The 19,692-nt window shown below is 40.4% G+C and overlaps 1 protein-coding gene across 2 annotated transcripts in view; it reads left to right on the top strand.

The window, feature by feature from the left end:
* LOC122876393 (E3 ubiquitin-protein ligase HERC2-like) overlaps positions 1–19,692 on the top strand; it is a 292,777-nt gene that overhangs the window by 87,445 nt on the left and 185,640 nt on the right. For both annotated transcript variants that reach the window (XR_006378068.1, XM_044196685.1), the window contains exons 6-7: positions 17,187–17,311; positions 18,434–18,577. Coding sequence is in view for 1 of the 2 variants with exons in the window: in XM_044196685.1 (XP_044052620.1) it covers positions 17,187–17,311; positions 18,434–18,577 (269 nt within the window). In the remaining variant the exon portion in view is untranslated. The remainder of the gene's footprint in view (positions 1–17,186; positions 17,312–18,433; positions 18,578–19,692) is intronic.

Below are 19,692 nucleotides of genomic sequence, written 5' to 3'. Positions count from 1 at the left end.
AGCAGCAGGGGTTGACTCATATCTCCTCAATAGCATCCCTCTACTGTTAGCTGTGCCAGGGCAGCACAGATACAGCCAATCAGGTCCTGAGGTCTCTGGCAGCTATTTCCTGGAGAGGGATTACCGACCCCTCCTATTGGGCGGGACAAGGCCTCCTGGTCTTAATTCATCAGCGACACGGCCTACGAGATGTAGGAAGCAGGTTAATAGATACTCATCAGACATCTGCCGCTGGGTTACCGTCCAATAATCTTCTCCGTGGTTCTGCTGCCAGCAATTGATGACCACATTTTTCCCCCTAAACCCTTCAACTGCCCTCCCTCCCTCTCTTACGCTCTCCCACCCCTCCTCTCTGTTCCTTCCATCCTCACTTCTGAGTACACACTCTTACACACAGACAAATATACTCTTAGACAGGTCTGTGGCTGGGTAAACGCAAACACACATGCACACGTTTTGAAACTCTATCCCCTCACTCCTACCTATCACCCCTTATACTCCTCTGATGGCAGCAGACTTTTTCAATTTGGAGGGCCACTTCTGATGGAGTCTGGTGACAGATTTGGGAGGCCAGTGGTGGCTCAGTGTGGCTGTGTGATGAAAAGTCCGCTGTCATACAAGAGCCAAGTGTAATCCTCCCTTCTAAAGAACATGGCCTACATCCTCCTGGCTTCAGACCACTTCCTGCTCACACTGCCAATGAGGAATGACAATCTCTGGTAATGTCTATCTTTCTTCTGTCTTTTTTCTTCTGTACTTTCTTGATGCTCTCATTGTCTCACTGTGTCTCTCTTACTCTCACTCACTTTTACGCACTCTTAATAGTTTCATTTATTAAGTGACAGTGGTACAGCAATAGTTAATGTCACTTGCATGCTGTAGTTTGTTTTTTTTGCTATTTGTCTATTGAGGCAATATGCATGTTTTTTTTCTCAGAGGAAGTATGCTTGTTGCAGTATGTGCTTGTCATTAGATACCTAATAGAACCCTTTTATAGCACAGCTGTTTGCTTGTTTCTGTAATCTGTTTAGATTGTCATGAATTTGCATCAATTATATACTGTTGATGATTTGATCTTTCGTTAGATTATTTATCAATAACAACCCCACCCCCACCCCCACCCCCTACCCCTCTCAGACCTTAAATGTTCCCTGTAGCCCTTATTATCAAAAATAACTAGTTTCTTCTATTGACTATTTTCAGCATTCATGGTTAGTATTACACTCTGGGGCATATAATAGCTCTGCTAATGATTGCATCCACATAAGTCCAGTGAAAATCATGTGGCTCCTCTCTTATTGACTGTTTTCTCAACCAAGTTCAGAGGGCAAGAAGAGAGTACAGCTCCCTCTCTGCCAGGTTATTTATGACTTTTCCTCCCCAAAGTTATTTTTCTTTCTGTGATTGCGGAGTGGTGTGTTAAATCCGACGTGTCAGGAGATTACTCAGCTGGCCGTCAAGTGCACATGGTCAATTTGCCATGATGAGAGGAACTGGATCACACAACCCCTGGAATCTCTCAGTGGAGTCTCTGGGGGGAACTCCTCACACGCACACACACACACACACACATTCATGGAAGACGCCAATGTGGTAGTCATTTCAGCCGCCAAAATCAAATGGAGGTTCAATCGTTTCCACATTTCTTAAGATAACATTATGAGAGGGAGAGAGATCGGAGGGCCAGGGCAATCAAACATGTTCTGTTTGGTGATGTTTCTATGGAGGGAGAAATAATGGGGTCATGGGATGGAAGGTGAGACGTGTAAGAGCAGTTCCTGGGTTCAACTATAGGACAGTGCACTTGTTTCTGACTTCTCCATACAGTTCACTGCTTTCAAAGGCAGCCTGTTACAGATGCCCTATGGCCACTCCTCACAGCAATTAATGCAATTGGACCTAATAACTTTGGGAATTACTAGAAAAACAGGAGGGGAGGAGTCAGTAACACAACCTATAGCGTACCAAGCACATGTTGGAGTATTTAGGTACACATCCTTTGAAAACTTTCTCTATGAATGAATGATGTGAATGTAAATACATGAATAGATCACAGTCCGTTGTAGCTTTAGTGCTATCTTTTGGTGTGAGCCATTCATTTACTCCTAAAGTTTCCTGAAGTCTCCTGATGCATGAGAGGGGAGTGGTTACTAGCAAAAGAGTTATTCATAACTACTGATCCTTTTGTGCAAGGGATCTGTGTTGGACAGAGGAGCGTTGAATGCAGGCGTTGAATGCAGGCTCGTACCCGTCTTGTGGTCTCAGATGGAATTTGGGACTTGTAGAATGGGCAAAGGGGCGTTTCCTCTGTTCACACTTGAGCTCTGCCTAGCCATGCTGAACCCCCCGGCCTTCATCTCTTCTCTAGGCCATCATCTCGTCTCTCCCAGCAACAGAGTAATAAAGTAGGGACCTTTACGGTCACTATGGCTAATACTGGGCTAATTTAGCTCAGATAGAGGACCACCTCTACCCATTAAAATTGGCTAGAGCAGTTAAGACACAATTAAGAACTGGGAAGGCTGAACCTTGGAGCTATCCTTTTTAAATTCAAATATGCTCTTCATTTTTGTGGGTGACACATCACTCAATCAGACCTTTTATGCTCTGAGGGAATGTGAGCCTTGTTCGTGCTTGTGTGCAGACATTGTGGAAACTATGAATATGGTGTATTATACTGTATACAGTGCAATGCTATCCGCAGTTAGCAAAGTTCAGAAATTATTTTCACCTAGGTTCTTGCATGCCTAGATGAATGCATACACATGCTAACAAACAAGTTTGCTGTAATCTTGGTCACAGTCTGCCTGAGCCTTTAATGAGGGACTTTTTGTCACGATGGATCTCCTTCTGATCCTCGGTGAGAAGTGAAATTCCTGCAGTCAGCAGTCAGCATTTCTCCACACAGTAGCTTGCTGCTGCAGAAATCCATGAGCCAAGAGATTTTTGAGTTCCAATCCCGCCATATTTGAGGCTTCTGTCACATTCCATGTTCAGACTGGCCTCTGCTTTGGCCACATGATTTGCTACACTCCTAATTCCTGATGCCAAGAACTTTCTTCCTCTGACTTCTGACATCAGCCATCTTTAAACACTGCACTGCACTGCATTCTCTCAAACTTCTCTTTTTCCTGTCTCTATCTTCTCTCTCTCACTCTGCTTTTCCCCTTTGTGTTCTTCCTCAGCGATCTGGCTTACAGCTGAAGCTGATTCAGACATGGAAGGGATCAGATGATTTCAGCTGGAAAAACTGCATTCTTTTTTCATATTGCTTTGAACCCTGCTATTATCCAGTTGCCTTTTTTACAGTAATACCCTTGAACAGAAAGACTTGGATGGAGAAACCTTTGCACAGTCTCTGTCTGGGCCAACAGCACTTAATTTCAAAAATAGCCACGTACAGTGATTGGGTGACACCCCAAAAAAGATAAAAGAATGGATTTTCTTTGGTATTGTCTGGCTCATAAAAAAGGTATTTAAAAGACCAAGATGTATTGTCTTTACTTTTAAGAGCCTCGTTTTGCTTACTGTGAACAACTCCCAAGATCCACAGTACTTATTTGCTGACAGTTTGGATTTCACAGTGGTTGTTTCTTTGTGACATAAGAAAATTGTAAATTGGACATACATGCCAACGATAGCTCTATCATGATAACATGTGTTGTACATGATGAGGGCAGTTCATATCATGTTTTGTGGTGTGTTTGACATGGCTGAGGTGAATACAGGGTGTATCCCTTTGGGGTTCCCAAGAGGTTCCAGGGTGATCCAGAATGGGTGAAGGGCGTTTCTGCCCATTCACACTTGATCTCTGCCCAGCCATGCTGAACCCCTCGGCCTTCCTCTCTTCTCAGGGCCATCATCTCCACTTCTCTCCATGCAGCAGAGTAATGAAGTGGGGAACATTAGGGTCACAGTGACTAATACTGGGCTAATGGGGATCAAACAGACACCCAGCCCACCTCTCCCTATTACGCACGCAAGTAAATGGAAGATTGTTAAAGGACAATAGGCAGGGAGTGTCCAAGCACTAGTGGTTTTACTGCTGCCTGAGCTGCTCATGAAATATTATCATTTTTCAGTGCTTGCTGTTAGTCTTTGTATTACAAAAATTGTAGTTATTTGAATTCAATATTTTGACATTTATAAATACATTTCTGTTTTAATCCCTAATTTAAAACTTAACGTTTAAGTAATAGCATCAGCAGCCCGATAGGTTGCTTGTCTCCTCCATCTTAGTTTATCAGGTATTACTGGGTTTAATTTGTTCTAGACAAACTAATGTATTTTTATTATTTAAAATAAGGAATGCATATGTTTGATCCTCTTCCTCTGTACATATTTTTCTCCATTTTTGAAACCCCTTTCCCAACCTCTTCCAGCCTGTCTGTATCTCTTCCTGGTCAGTAACTATAGGAGGAAGGTCACTATTCCAGATAGAGGTGTTAGCCATGCTGGGCCGACCTGTATTGATTGCATGTGAGAGGACGCTGAGCAGGGGAGAAGGACTATTTGCTTTAAAGTTCAATGGCTCTCCACTGCTATTAGTGTTGCAGCCACAGGAGCAATCGATATCTGGACAGGAACCCGTGTCACGAGACACGCTCCCCATTTAGAAACATCATAATACTGTGCTAATGTTGTTACCCCACGGCCAAAGCTTGTGTTTATATATTTTTTTCTCTTTACCCCCCTCCCTTGTGTCTTGGTTGTCATGTTCCCCCATTGCACCTTACAAGCTGCTTTCTTATTTTATACTGTAGGCTAGGTTTTAGCATGGCAGGCTGGAATCAGTGTGAATTGTAATTATAGATGATACACATGGCTGGAAGGGAGAGATAGAGAGAAAACAGAGCCGAATAAAAGGCAAACAGTCATTTGCAGCAAAGGTAGGTGTCACAAGGTAACTGATTATGTAAAGAACACAGTGAAGGTGTTCAGTAGTGTGTGTTTGTGTGTGTGCTTCTGCACACCCCCTTTTTGCCTATGAAATAAAAAAATATAATAAAATGTGCTCACTGCATTTCTTGGCTGTGGTTCAAGTGCTAAGGGGAAAGAAAGAAAAAGGGCGCGATTGTTTCTAGTTCAAGGTGTGTAATGTACAGAGGCGTACATACATAATGGGGTATTGTCAGGGGGTTAGTGTGAGGATATTAATGCCCTGGTTTGTCCATGCTATTTGGTGCAGTGTCGCTCCCTGAAGGGAACAGTGAGAGTAGGCTGCTCTAACTACTCTACCCCCTCCACACCCTCTTCCCCCAAGGCCCTGACTAGAGGTCACTCTGTTTAGCACAAGAGGCGAAGCCCATTTTTGCCATGATGTACCAAAAAAATACGCTCCTTTCCTTTGCTTTGCTCTCCTCTCCTTCGTTAGTAAACATAAATGCCCCTCATTGTGTCTCAAGCATTCACCCTCTTTTTAAACCCTCTCAGTATCTCTGCTCATCCCTCTGTGTAATCCCTCTCTACCCATATGCATATGCATAGCTGCTCTATGGCTGTGCATACATTTGCATCTGACCCCCCCTTTTGCCAACTACCACCCTCCTGCCCCATGTCCTTCTACCAACACTCCTACCTCTGCCAACACTCCTCCCCATAGCCTCCCAATGAACCTGTTTATGTTTGAACATTTTCTCTGGCATTTGAATTCATCCCATCGATTTCTTTATGTTGAAAGGTTGTGAGGCAGTTCCTTAAAGGGGTTGAAATCGACCATCTAAATATTTGACTAAGAGGTCACTGAGATCACGCCAGACCCGAGCGAGAAATATAGACGGAGGTGCATTGTGAGAGAGAGGGGAAGTCGCTTGGCATCTCCTACAGGAAGAGGCTGGAGGGAAGGTCCAGCCAGAGGAGGAGTGCTGCAGCAGGATGCAGAGAGGCTGCAGTGCTGAACAGTTTGCATTTTACTTAGGCTCCACAAGAGGGTGCTGCTGGACAATCCATTCCAGATCTTTAAGAGGAAGAGGGAAAAAACTTCCAAAACACCACATATATTTATATATATTCATATTTAAACAACCTCCACTCTTACTCTTTCAAACAAAGTTATGTACTTATCCTTAAGTTGCAGTCCTGAAAACTAAATTGATTGTCCTTGCACTTCTCTGAGTACTGCTATTGTGCATGTGTGACAGTAATTACATGCTAAGCCGTCAGTGACATCAAGCAAAATTGACTGCACTCTTCCCTTGCATTGTCAATCCATCGTTTTGCTTGAACAAAAATGTGTTTCAGAGATAAATCTGAATGGAGAGGGGTCTTGACCGACACAGGGAAGAAATGTAAAATAATGAATCTAATTGAATGTCTATTAAAATTATAATTTCTGCCTGATTGGGAAAGTGAGTGGCAGTGTCCAGAGTATTACCTGCCACAGTGTTCCTCACTTCACCAAAGACAAGACTCTCTCCCTCCTTTCTCTCTCTCTTTCTGTCACTCTGTCATCTCTCTCCTCCTGTCTTCATCTGCACATAATTTCAGACCTCTCGTCATGATTCACATAGAGTTCCATCCTAAATTGCAGCATTAGGATATACAGATGACAACATTTACACTACAATCCCCTCCCATTATGCCCACCATGACAATAGCCCCAGGGCACACAGAGGGGCTCGTGTACCATCTCCTCTGGATCCTTTATGCTTAAATGAATAATGCATACAAATATTCACTGTAAAGTAAGAGTGTGTCCTCAGTTATTAGCTTAGCACAAATTATGTATTTTACTGTACATTTGCCATCACCGACATATGTTTCGTGTCAAGACAATGATTCCTAGAGTTTGAAACTTGAAAAAAATATCAAAGTGACGCTTGTCCTCACTATAGCTAGGCTCTACATAATCCACTTGTTATTGGGAGTTGTTTAAATAATAATTAATTATTGATAATAATTGGTAATTGGTATTGGTAATTACTGATCTCTTTACATTGCATTCTCCCCCATTAACAAGCTGTGTGTCTCCCCCTCTCTTTCTCACTGTCTGTTTTCTTGCACTACAGTTGTATGCTGCCGTGCTGTCTATAGTCATGGTGTCTGTTGTCATGGTGTTCAGAGCCCATGCCAGATGTCATAGTTAACTTTGAGGGAGAGAGAGAGAGAGAGAGAATCATGCTAGAGGCTATTTTGTTGTCAGTGATTTAGATGAAACACAGAGATGTTAAAATGTTAGACTTGCCCCACAAAGCCTCCCCTTTTTTTTTTTTAAGAGAGATGGTAAATTTACCTCGAGGGTACACAGCCTTTTACTCTGTTAAATACAAGAGACTTGCAAAGCATTATTTGAAATCAGCATGAACAAGTAGTTATCAAAGAAGAACTGAAAGTGGCTATGATACAAATGTATTTATGTGCTTTTAATGTAATTCGAATAAAAAACAAAACAAAACGTCAGCTGTAGTCAGGAGTACAAATTGATTTCCACATGTGAAATTGCATTGTATATATTTGATTTTACCTGATGTGTTTTATGTCAATGTATCAACATTTTCTTTTATACTCAGACTAAGCTGTGTGAGTATGGCATATTCTGAAAAGTAGTTTCTTATAATCAACCAATATCCACATGTGTAACCACTCAGAAGGCCTTATGTTGTTTTGGCAAGATGTTGCACTGATGCACTTTCTTCCCTATGACTTCGATGAAGATACAGTACAGCTGACTTTTTAATAATTCTTTATTACAGTAAATGCAAAATCTTTAAATACAAATCTTATTTAAATTTTTAATGAAAAACGTGAATAAAGATACTTATTAGATTCAGTTAGAAACTGTATGATGTAACTAACTATCCTAAAAGGAAAACAAAACATAAAATAAAACATAAAAACAATTCAAAAAAGTTTAATGAATCATACATTAGTTAATTATAATTAACTATAAATAAATGCATGCATATTTTCTGTATGTGTGTATATATTACATGCATACATATATTACATACGTAAATTAGATACATATATATATATATATATATATATATATGTATATATATGTGTATACTGTAAATTAACTGAAACTGGACTTTTGCCAAGACTTAAAGTTGCACTATTGAATTGGTCTTAAAAACACATGCTGTATCTGAACATGAAGTATATCATCAAAACTTTCTTTAACATTTTCTAAAATCAATAACTGCATAACGTGATATTGCAGTTACAGAAACACTGAATCGTAGTGTTTTATATTTGTATTTAATCATAATTGAAATAATGAATATTTGAAAATGAAAGAAAACAAAATATTTTCAGAATAGTTGTTGGTAAATCACATTAATTAATTATGTTTATTATTCTATGAATATGTAGATTTTGTAGATACTGTACAGAGTGGAGCTGCTGTGAATGAATTAGACTGTAACGTTTTACATTTAGGCAATAATTCATCAACTAACTTTTATTGGTTTAATTTATGGGAAAGCAATTTTCACTACCAGCTCTGTGGTAAACATCGTTAATCAAAATACATTATTATAATGAAGCTGTTTTAAAATGTTTATTAAAGGAAATAAAAAAGGGGTTACCCTTGCTTCGTGCATCTTTCCATTGTCGTGATAATTAATAGCTAAACTGAACATTTTCTTTGCCGATGCAGATGAGGAGTGAGTGCCATAGCAAGAAGAATAGTTGGACTATAAATTTAACAATAGGTAGGCTTAACCTTAAGTGATGAACATTATGTAATATTTCAGGAGTAGTCCCATGCAAATGCACCCCACTGCCTCACACAATGCTGGTGACGACAGCCAATTAAATCCATCGCAGTAAATGCCAAACTAGTTGGCTGATGCTCATTGGACAGTGGGTGGCCTCTGATAGTGATGGGAAGGAGGGATTGTGTAATACTGTGTTGCTCCAGGTTGAAATTATGATTCTGAACTGTTTTGTTGAACAGAGATGAGTAATCTTTGGCTTCCTGGGTGATGGTAACAGTGTTTAGATGTTATATTTAAGTTGTGCAAACAAAATAATTTGAATATCAAGACAGAAAAATGTTCTGGTGCGGCTTTGCCTTTGTTACTGTGGCTTACAGTATCTATTCTGATGTGTTGGCCAGTAATTTAGTTGACCTCATGAAACACTTAGTGACTTTTTACTAAGACTTACGTCACAACATGAAGCGTTAACCCCCAGCCAGTTCAATTTGTGTCATTTGGTGACAGCCTTCTCTCTCTCTTTCTCTCTTGCGGCAGGGATGAGAAATCACCCACCACCACCCCCTTGAGTGCCATTTGTTAATGAAGGCCAAAGTGTTAGATGATAAATATGGTTGAAGAGAAATGGCACATGTAAGTGATCTCATTTAGGAGCATTACATTTGAATTTATTGGGGTACTTAGAGGGGACAGAGGGGCCATGACTCTGAGGGAGAGGGGAAGGGTGCAGATGACTGACTTATAATAGACAGTGGGGTAGGGCAACTTAGCGACCAAAGATATATACTGCCACCAGAGAAGGATGCAAGTTGTGTGTTTATGTGGCAGTGTGTATGTGCTTACATACAGCTATCTGTATGTACTGTATGTGTGTGGATATAGATAGATAGACATAGATTTAGGTAAACAGAGATAAACAGTCGCAATGAACCCGGTGGTAGTGCCTTTTTTTTATCTTCACCACTTTATTAGGCTACTCTGTTGTAGGATTGTAAAATTAGCCTTGTGTTTGAAAATTTAATTAATACATTCTTGTAAATATACAGTACAATATCAAGAAAACACAGAACAAGGCATTACAATATAATAACACCTTAAATTTTATTAGAAACATTATTATGATACACTATGCCTGTCTACTTTTCAAAGTCGTATTTTATGCACTGAATTTGTTGAAAACATTTCAACAATCATTACCATCATAAAACACTGTTTGGGTGTTAAACCAGTAAAACATGACTTACAAATAGAAAAAACAAAAGCATGTTTTTTAAACAGGCATTGATTTGTGTAGGGACATGTTTGGGATACAGTTTTCACTTGGTTCGGACTCCTTTTTCAGTGTATAATCCTCACATCAGAGAAAAAGAGCTTTGCAGGAGTGAGATGCCTGCTTGCACAGTTCACGGTTAATTTATGTTCAGTTTTGTTACAGTAACTACACCCATATTGTGCAGTCAACTATTCAGAAGAGTCCTACAGTATCTATAAACATTGGCAGAGCGAGACACACACAATAAAAGACCTGCAGTACCTCCAACTGGTTGACACAATTTGGATTGCAGAAGATGAACAATATATTCAATCCATTTCTTGGCCCTGATGCATTTAGTAAATACAGTGCCTGGTTGGTAAGAAGGATGTTGACAGAAAATCAAAAGCAATGTAGCAGCAGCGTCCTATAATGGAGACTTAGCTCTACTTTACACTCCTCTTACAAAGATCTACGATTTGAAAACAATCAATCCCTTCATGAGGGCTTGTTATTTTCTCCTATAATAAAAGTAACTGCTTTTCATCATTCTTGCACAGCACTGATTGTGTTTACACTGGAAATGTAAGCATTCATGGCATGAGTGTGAATAGAAAATGAGAATATAGAAAAGGTTTTTATTTGTGAGAATCCCACTCTTTCTTTTTTACTTCCTTCACTTCTCTTTTGAATTTGTTTTGCTGTCATCAGATGTTATTGAGGATTGAAAATATCCACATGGCGTATTCGCCATGAAGGTGGCTCTGCATGGCACAGCGCAGCGGGGTGCTGTATTTCTCCTCCCTGTCTTTAATTTGAGGCAAAGGAGTTGGAGATTTACCAGAGAGTATTTCTTCATGTAGACAGTTGGATAGTTTCACAAAATATCCAGTACTTTTATGGTGTTGTTCCATCATACCTGTTTATGGTCGCTTTTGCCTCCATTTATTCCTGAAAGTTCCTATTACCAGTTCTCACGTCCTGTAACAATGACTCATTTGCAGCTTAATATTTTGGTGTGATACTGTATCTGTTATCTGACAAAACACAGAAACATCTGGAGTCTCTCTTGAACCAGGTGTCGATATTGCAAATAAGCTTCCTTAGTAAATGGTTAATGTTTTGACTCACTGCAGACCAGTGGACCAGAAGAAATGTTTCTTGTTGATGCCCAATAACACACTTTGTTTGTCTCTTCTTGCAAGACCCTGCCTATGGCACAGCCTGTATTAAGCCCTGTTACGTTTCTTCTCACAAATGACCGTTTAACCGTCTTTTCCGCACCCTGACGCCTCGCCTGTTATTACTGCCATTGTCTCTCTTTCTGCTGTATACATTTGTGAGGCTGGGCCCTTTAATATGCGGAGAGCTTTTCCTAGGCTTTCCTACGGGCACACTGGTCTGTGTTTACTCCTCAGTCAAAATGCGTCCTTTCCACAAGTTTGACATGCCTTTTTGTTGCCATGGTAAGCCCTCCCTTAAAATATATATTTCTACTTTTGGCCTGGATGGTTTTTTATCACAGTGGTTTAGAGCCTGTTGCCCCCAGGGCCAGATTTAAATGTGTGTGGGTCTTCAAGGATTTCTCTGCAGAAAAGCCGTTTGGATTGCAGCCTCACCGCCATACAAGTGCGACCGAATTGTGTCATTTCAGGTTTTTGAGCCATCGTTGGAACCAAAGGAAAGTCCAAAAGAGAAGCAAAAAACACAAGACAAAGGCTGATGAAAATGGACCAGATTGGATTATGTCAGACTTGGCATGTGCCTCGTTATGAGGGAAGTCTTCGTTCTGTCTTATCACACTCTGCCTTACAGCTAAATGAATTTTTTTTTTAAAAGGCAAAGCACAGCTCTGCTCCTTGGAAAACAACAGCCAGATCGTAACTGTAAATACTGGCTTAAACTGGTGTGGGCTCTGCACGATTTTCAGTCACAAAACAGGAAGTGAGAGGGGGAAAAAAACATACAATGTGTGATTGCACTAACTTTGGGTACATGGACCACTTTTTAAGCAGTTATAGATGGGGCAATCTTTTCAACACTTGAGATGAAATTTGCCCAGAAGACAGTTTTCTTATTGCCGCATGTTGTCACAGACTTGCATTGCTGAGCATCTTCCCATGGGTCCTTATGTCTAGAGAGCCACTACAGTATGTTCAGGTGGCTACAATGCTAAGGGTGTATGTATGAAAATCTATGAAATGGGAAATGGGTGTTTTTGTATAGTTTGAATCCCGAAGACGGAAACTGGACAAATGCTTATCATTGCTTGTCACACCAGATAAGAAATGAAAGAATAATCAACAACAATCTAAAGAAATAGATCACAGGGAGGGTCTGTTAGGGTATGAGAACAGATTCTACTTTCTTTTTTTTTTTTTTGTTTTTGCAATTTTATAATCATGTATTTTGTTTAGTTTATTTCTCTCTCACTTCTGCATCACTTTTAATTAGTGCAACTCAACCTTGTCTCCAAGAGCCAGGAGGCTGCCTATTTGCAACGTTCAACAGGTAATCAAGACTGATTAAGCACTGAACATAGCCTAATTGCATTAGATCTCAGAAGCACACTATAACCACCATAACTGCAAGCACACATGGCCGCTCAGAAAAAAAGAGGTTTAAAACGCAGAAGAAGAAGTATTTACTTCTTGAGTAGCAAGAGAGAGACTTATGATTGTGAGCATTACATTTGAAATACAAAACCATAAACATAATGTCGTAAAATCTACATCAGGGAACGTGAAAACTGACAAACAACATTTTACTAAAGTTATTATTTGAGTAAAAGGCAAAGGTGGTGTTTCTATCTTTTTATAGGAATGATGGACCTTTAAGTTGTACCATATAATTAATTAATGTACTATTTTTTTAAGCCAAGACAAAGCAGAGTCCATCATGTGCAGTATGCCGTATGTGTGTTATGGAGTGAACATGCTCTGTTCACTCCTTCTGTATCACTGTGAAGCCCTTTAAGTGTGCTGTGACATGTCCTGAAGTCCTTGTTTAGCACCTCTCTCTGTGTGTTCAGGGTGTGAACTGATACCTAGTGTCAGCTAGCGTCAGGTTCAGAATGGCGAGGGAGAGATAGCTGTGGTCTACATAAACAAAGAGTCTGTGAGGATTAGCCCTGAGAAACAAATGGAAAAAAGAGAGTAGAAATGGGGCTTTAATGGCTCAGGAGGAAGCTATTTTCTTGGAATTAGATGGTTGGATCAATGCAACTTTCCAGCCATTTATTAGTGCATGGTGACATCAACTGTTGCTGCGTTCATCACCAGGCAGAGAAACCAAAATCAGTGTTATCTCAGGGCTCAACCTTATCAGCACTTGTCAGTTAATTATGCAAAAATGGGGGGCAAGAGTTCAGCAGTGAAACACTTTGATTGAGCACTTTGAACTCAACCAGGAAAGAAATCAGTTCTCTTAAGCCTGGTTCCTATGTGATCATCGTAGCTAGGGGATACAGACCTATGTGTCCATCATCTCACGGTCAGCCAACTGCAGCACTATTACTAATGCAATCACCCCTGTGATCTGAACTTCAGAACCTAGAACCAAAATAAATAGATAAACATGTCAAAGATTTGGCACAAAAAAAGGTGTGAATGAGTCATCCACAAGAGGTTCATCCAGTGTGGACCTACAGAACTCTTCCAGCTGGTCTTGATAGCCTAAGGTGGTATGAGCTATGTGATACATGATCGTTTTGATCATACAACAAGTAATGCTCCTCTCATTAGCACAGGTCATGCTCTCTGCTTCAAGTAGTTCACATCATCTTACCCAAAGAGACTAGCATCGAAAGACCTGGCTCAAAAGTTAAATGCTGAATGCCTACTTGGAAAAATAATGAATAGTGTAGCATAGTATCTGGTGTTAGCATATTTAAAGGAGTGTGGGTGTATTGTGTGGATCTCAGGGGTTAAAGGACATCTTCCGCTGAGCACATCCAAGGCAACATCTGGAACATAGCAGGTTTTGCAGAGATCCATTTCAGTATTCCCCAAACTCATAAACACTCCAGATCAAGGGCCCAACACACCTATGTTTCTATCCTAAAGAAATCTATTACCACAATTTATCAACTTTGATTGGTTAACACTTGGACTCTCAAAATGGAACCCTTCATAATTTAGAAGCTGCTCTAAATGCAGTTGGCCGGGCTACATCTAAATGTTTAAAAGTCAAGTGAAGGAAGGAGGTGGTTAGACCTGAAGTTATGTCCTCCAAGGGAACTTTACAAAGATCCTCTCACAGATTTATAGCCACTTACCAAGGAGCCTGAGTCGATATTCATAAACGTGGCTTCAAACAAAGCCCCCCATCCACTACCCCTCCTTGTAAATAAATACAGATATGCCTCTTTTACAGACAGCAGCAATCTAAAATATTACCACCAGCATAATTTTACCCCATATTAATATTTTACGGCACATTGTATTTTATAGCATTGAATCTTAAACTTTCATGGCTGGCCCCAAGGATTTTATTCCTTAGGAGTCTGTATCATTATTAGCCAAGATGTATAGCAGGTACAGCAGACAATTGCCTTGCTTTTGTACTCTTCACCATTTCATAGATAATATTTTCAGAGTCAACAGTGCTATCCTGTTTGCTTTACTCAGGTTATGTCTTCTAAAGTTACTTATTACTTTGTAATTAACTTCTGTATTATCGGTTTTTATGCTGAGACCTTAAGACTCAAAACTACATGAGGTTTTTGTGCAAAGTTGGCCGCATTCTACCCTTGTGAGGTTAAAAAAACTGTTAAAATACACGCAATTGTGCATAATTAACTAAACCTATGGTGTACTATGATGCGCTGCATGACCATCCTTTGCCATTTGTTTTTGTACGGTATCAGTTCATTAAATGTACCATCCATAGACAGATTTATAAATTGCTCATGTATGGTAAGACCCTATTAAATCTAGTTTGAAGTGTTTAGTTTTTCATCTAAACAAGTAAAACCCAACCTGTACAGTATCTGCCACATTATGATGGGAATAAACTCTTAACATCTGCATGTGTGTATTTGCATCTGTGCTTGTGTATATGACTGTGTAGTGATTTAAGTGGTTTTAATGTCAAAACAAATCTAATGAGCTGGCGCAATAATTATCAGCCATTTTGCTCTCACTTTAACTAATTGAGGCATTATATTAGAGTTAATACCACTGCCTATGTACACTGTTTTACAGTTACCAAAGTGTTTAGCCAGAAATAGTGCTGCCAACGATTTAGATTTTTAATTTGTACATGTCAGTGTTTTAATATCTCCCTATTAACCATACTTATGAGCTTTGACAATCCTCCCCAGATGGAGGTCATTGATCAACTCCTGTTTTGTGTATTTTTTACTAATACAAACAACTACTGTATACAATAGTATCAAAGTCAAAAGGACAAGCAGTTGCCTCACTTTTAACCTGATTTGCTTCAGTAGTGGATGGAAGTGTCTTGATCTGGAATTTTACTTTTTGGCCTAAATAATGATTTGTTTGTTCCAACAAATGAGTCTTTGGCATTACTATAATTTACTGTATGCTGTACAAAAGCTCATCATATATCGCAGAAGTGATATTAAAACGGTCCTCTCTCTTTAGATTCTCTTTGCACTTTTTTCTGAGTTGTCTATCATGTTTTCTCTTCTCTTCTTCCTCTCTCACTTTGCTCCATGTATTTGAAGCGCTTTGTGATATTCCTGTCTTATCCAGGTGAGTATGAGCTGATCCCCGGGCCCTTTGCTCTTGTCAGGAATCTCCCAGGCTATTGGGCTCTCCTGGGGCCCTGTTTCACACACCAAATTGATGTCTCCGACTGGAAATGACACTTTCAGCAGGATTTGCCATTCTAAACCACCTCAAACCCATGTGATCTCACCCATTCACTCTCAGAGGGATTGCCTTGAAATGCACCATAGCTTCAAAAGCCAATGAGCATAGCATGCTTGAATGAAAAGCTGATACATATCCTATCAGGGGAAAAAAAGAAAAGATATTCTAAAATGCTGGCAATGTAGAACGGTATTTTTTCAGTCGCATGAATAAGAAGGTAATACCTGGGGGAATGCAATGGAGGGTAAAAGGGAGTAGAACTAAAAGGAATCAATAACCACATGAATTTTCATGTGTAGGTGCTTGTCCACCATTTGCTTTATCTTGATAATATCTGTCTCGATCTGTCTGTCCATGAATACAGACACAGATGGTATGATTATTACATATTATTCAGATCCCGCCATCTTTTTTTAACACTCCATTCAAAGAAAGAGTACAGTGACCATGTTGCTTCGCTTAAGGACTAGTTATGATATAATTTGACGCTGGAGTAGAAGGAAAAGTAAAAAGGTGTGACCAAGAATCCCTCCCTTGACTTATTTTCATCCCTAAGTCTTTTTGGGGCTGCACGTTTCTCCTAGGGAGCTCTACAGACTGGCATAATGGATAAGGGCAAGGGTGTGAAAGGAGCACCTTAAGGCACCTCATTCAACCCTCCCAATCTCTCCTGCACACACTCTTGAGCTGTGAAGGCCTTCTTTCTTTGCCGTGCTAGCATGGGAGCCCTGTAATAGGCTCTAATTGATAGGGAGGTGTTGGGGTCTTTCTGTATGGGCTGAAGGGATGAGAGTAAGAGAGAGAAAGAGGGAGAGAGAGAGAGAGGATTACATGCGGGCATGTGAGGTGGAGCGGGGGAGGAGGAGAGGCTGTGGAGTGGTCTAGGCCCCGTCCGTAATGAGTCATTAATTTCCTAGTGGTTTTGTGGCGGTTGGCTCATTACTGGCCTGCAGAGGAGCAGGAACAAAGCTCTGGGTAGGTAGGAGGTGAGCTTAAATAGTTGGGGCTCAACACTTTCCAACAAAAGGAGGAAGAGAACATTGAATGGCACTTGGAACAGATGCAGTAAAAAGTGGCAGATGCAAATTGCGGGAGAGCAAGTCTTCCTTCAAGCACTTTTCTCTTTTTATTTTGTCAGACTGCAGCCTGAGAGTCTAATTAGTTAGTGAGGTGTTTCACTTCTGATAGGGCTGTGTCTCGTTATTGTCACAAAGAGGATTCATAGAAAAAGGGAGGAAACGCATATGTTCCACAGTCCCCAGTGGAAACTGCTCACTGCAATAGTTTAATTGATTTCATTATTTATTTTACCCTATAGAAATGGAAAGATGTGCAATATTTTCACGCTATGAAAGGCTGTTGTATATAGTTTAAGATGTGATAAAACAGTATGAAGATGATTTTAATTATGTGTTTATACTCTTCTCCCTACAGGCAGAATGAATATGGACAAATTGGCAGTGGTTCTAATGAAAATGTGGTCGTCCCTCGCTTTGTGGAGTGTGTGGACCAAGTGTCGAAGGTCACTTGTGGGGCAAACCACAATCTTGCACTGATAGGTACAGCAATGCACTGTGCAGGCCTGCTATGATACACAACATTTAAGTGACATATTAGCATAAAGTAGAAAATGATTCTTCAAAAATACAGCAATTTGTAATTGTCCCCCAGTTACAGTAGGTATGCCTGTACCAGTTACCTCTCTTTCTTTAATATGCCCCAACATACAAGAAGTGGATCCTGAAGTGACCCTTCACCTATTATGCCAAATTTTATATTCAGTAAAAAGCACCAGCACAAATCAGCTGGACAATATCTTTAAGAAGGGAGCTGACGTCACTAGTCGTGAGCTGTCACTGCTTCAAAGTTCACCCATTTTACTCAGTTTTATGCGAATATCAGAGCCCTCAAGCCCTCGATCAGCACATCACCTGAGAGAGAGACAAGGAGGGAGAGAGAGAGAGAGTTAGTGAGAATATGGCCCTGGCTCCTGATCCATAACAGTCATTGCCTGTTACATACATTTCAGAATTCATTCAGGCTATGAAGATAATCGAGGTAGTCGACAGTTTCCCCTGCAGCCCAATGGATTTATGATAGCACTGTCAAGAAAATGAGGCGAAATGACACAGTAGCTGACTTTAGCTGCAAATAATGTGATAGGCTGTACAGTGGTGCAGCAGCAGCTGCTGTCATTGCAGGTAATAGGCTATAAAGAAGCCTGATAGCAATACCTGTCATTTCTTAATGGCTGACTTCACTGAAGAGCTTTTGTGGCCTTTAACATGAAGATAATGGAAGATACAACAAATTTTACAGCTTTTGCGTTGCATTCATAATTTATCACCAGAGGCCCCATGCAGCAGCAGCACAACAAGGACAACATGCTCCTAGAGTCGTGCTCAAGAGAGATGCAAGATGAGCTGCAGGGGGTTAGAGGCCCGTGCGATGATTTGCAATTAATGGAGGAACTGCACAGTGTCCAAAACAACTTCTATCAGTTGATATTATCATATACCTTTCATATTATGTGATGATACATTTGTGTACTAAATTTGTTTTGGAAGTGAGATTTTGCAAATGGCATTGAAACAGTATATGTATTAATTTGCAGAAATAATCACGATTACTTTTTTGCTCAAATTGAAAACTTTACTCATTTACTCATTGATGACATGCAGGTGACGGCAGGTTGTTTCAGTGGGGCTGTGGACGGGCATGTGGTAACATAAAGGGGAACATCCTGTTCCCAGAGGAAGTGACGCTACCAAGCTCGGCAGTGAGAGACATTGCTGGAGGATGTTGGCATAGCCTGCTTCTAACAGGTTAGTCTCTGCTAATGTTTGAAACCTAGGAGTGTAACACGGCCCAATACAGCCATTTTCTACATTCACTAGACCCAGCAGTACCGTTTGCCTGCTGTCACATGCATTTTTCTGTTTATAATACATGCAGACATAGAGTACATGCTTGCATGTTTCGTACACGCCGACATGTCCACAACCTCAACATTAAGTCTGCGTAAATCCTTGGTGTGTGTCTTGGCCCTCACACAGACGTGTGAGTGTGTGCTTTTAGCTGTGGTGTCCATCTATCCACATCATTCATTTAGAGCTCTCCCAGGGCTGGTGCGGCTACATAAACACAGAGGTTGAGGCCATGGCTGCTCTTTCACCTAACTATGGAGAACTTCAAAGTCACTTCTCCCCACACAGCAGATGAATGCTCCTTGTCTGCCTGGCTGATATATTGGCCCCAGTTGCTGTCTTCTTACTGTAGAATGGCTGTGACTGAGGCCCCATGATGGAGCCAGAGCTGGGCCATTTGTTAGTTTTAGCTGTATCTCCAAGACCTGGCTTTAATTCTGAAGGGAGGACATTAATCCTTTTAATACAACACTTCGTAGAGTCGTTTTCCTGTGTTGCTAATGCCGTCTATTATTAACCCCATTAAAAGTGTAATACAATTTAAGTAGAGTGCTAAAAGTGGATCATTTGTTTCTCCGTTCTGTTTGAATTAATTCTCAATTTATGATAGGATTAAACTATAGGAGTCACAGCACTAAATGAGATTCTTAAACGGCTAGGCATACATTTACACATATTAATACAAACATTTATGAGCATGTATTCATTCAGACATTTCCAAGTGTACAGACACACATGTGAAGCTGCTGTGTGTTGCATTTGCTCTTCTAAATCCTGTAATGTCCCCAGTTTGATCCCTAGCTCCATTCTGTCATGAGGGAACAGAAATATCTGTCTTCAATCAGGCCTTAATGAATAGCCTGATGAGTGTCGGGCAGAAGTGAATTACCAGATAGATTTGAAGAGCGTGAGTGTGTGTGTGCACTGTATGTGTGTATGGGATGGGCGGGGGGTAGTTAGAGGGTCAGTTGAACAGGACACATGTAGAAATTAATTCTCTCTAAGTTCAAAAA

The sequence above is a fragment of the Siniperca chuatsi genome, linkage group LG5 (assembly GCF_020085105.1).
Source record: "Siniperca chuatsi isolate FFG_IHB_CAS linkage group LG5, ASM2008510v1, whole genome shotgun sequence".
In the NCBI taxonomy this organism is placed as follows: Eukaryota; Metazoa; Chordata; class Actinopteri; order Centrarchiformes; family Sinipercidae; genus Siniperca; species Siniperca chuatsi.
Note: the sequence above shows the minus strand (reverse complement) of the source record. Positions and strands in the feature narration are given on the sequence as shown.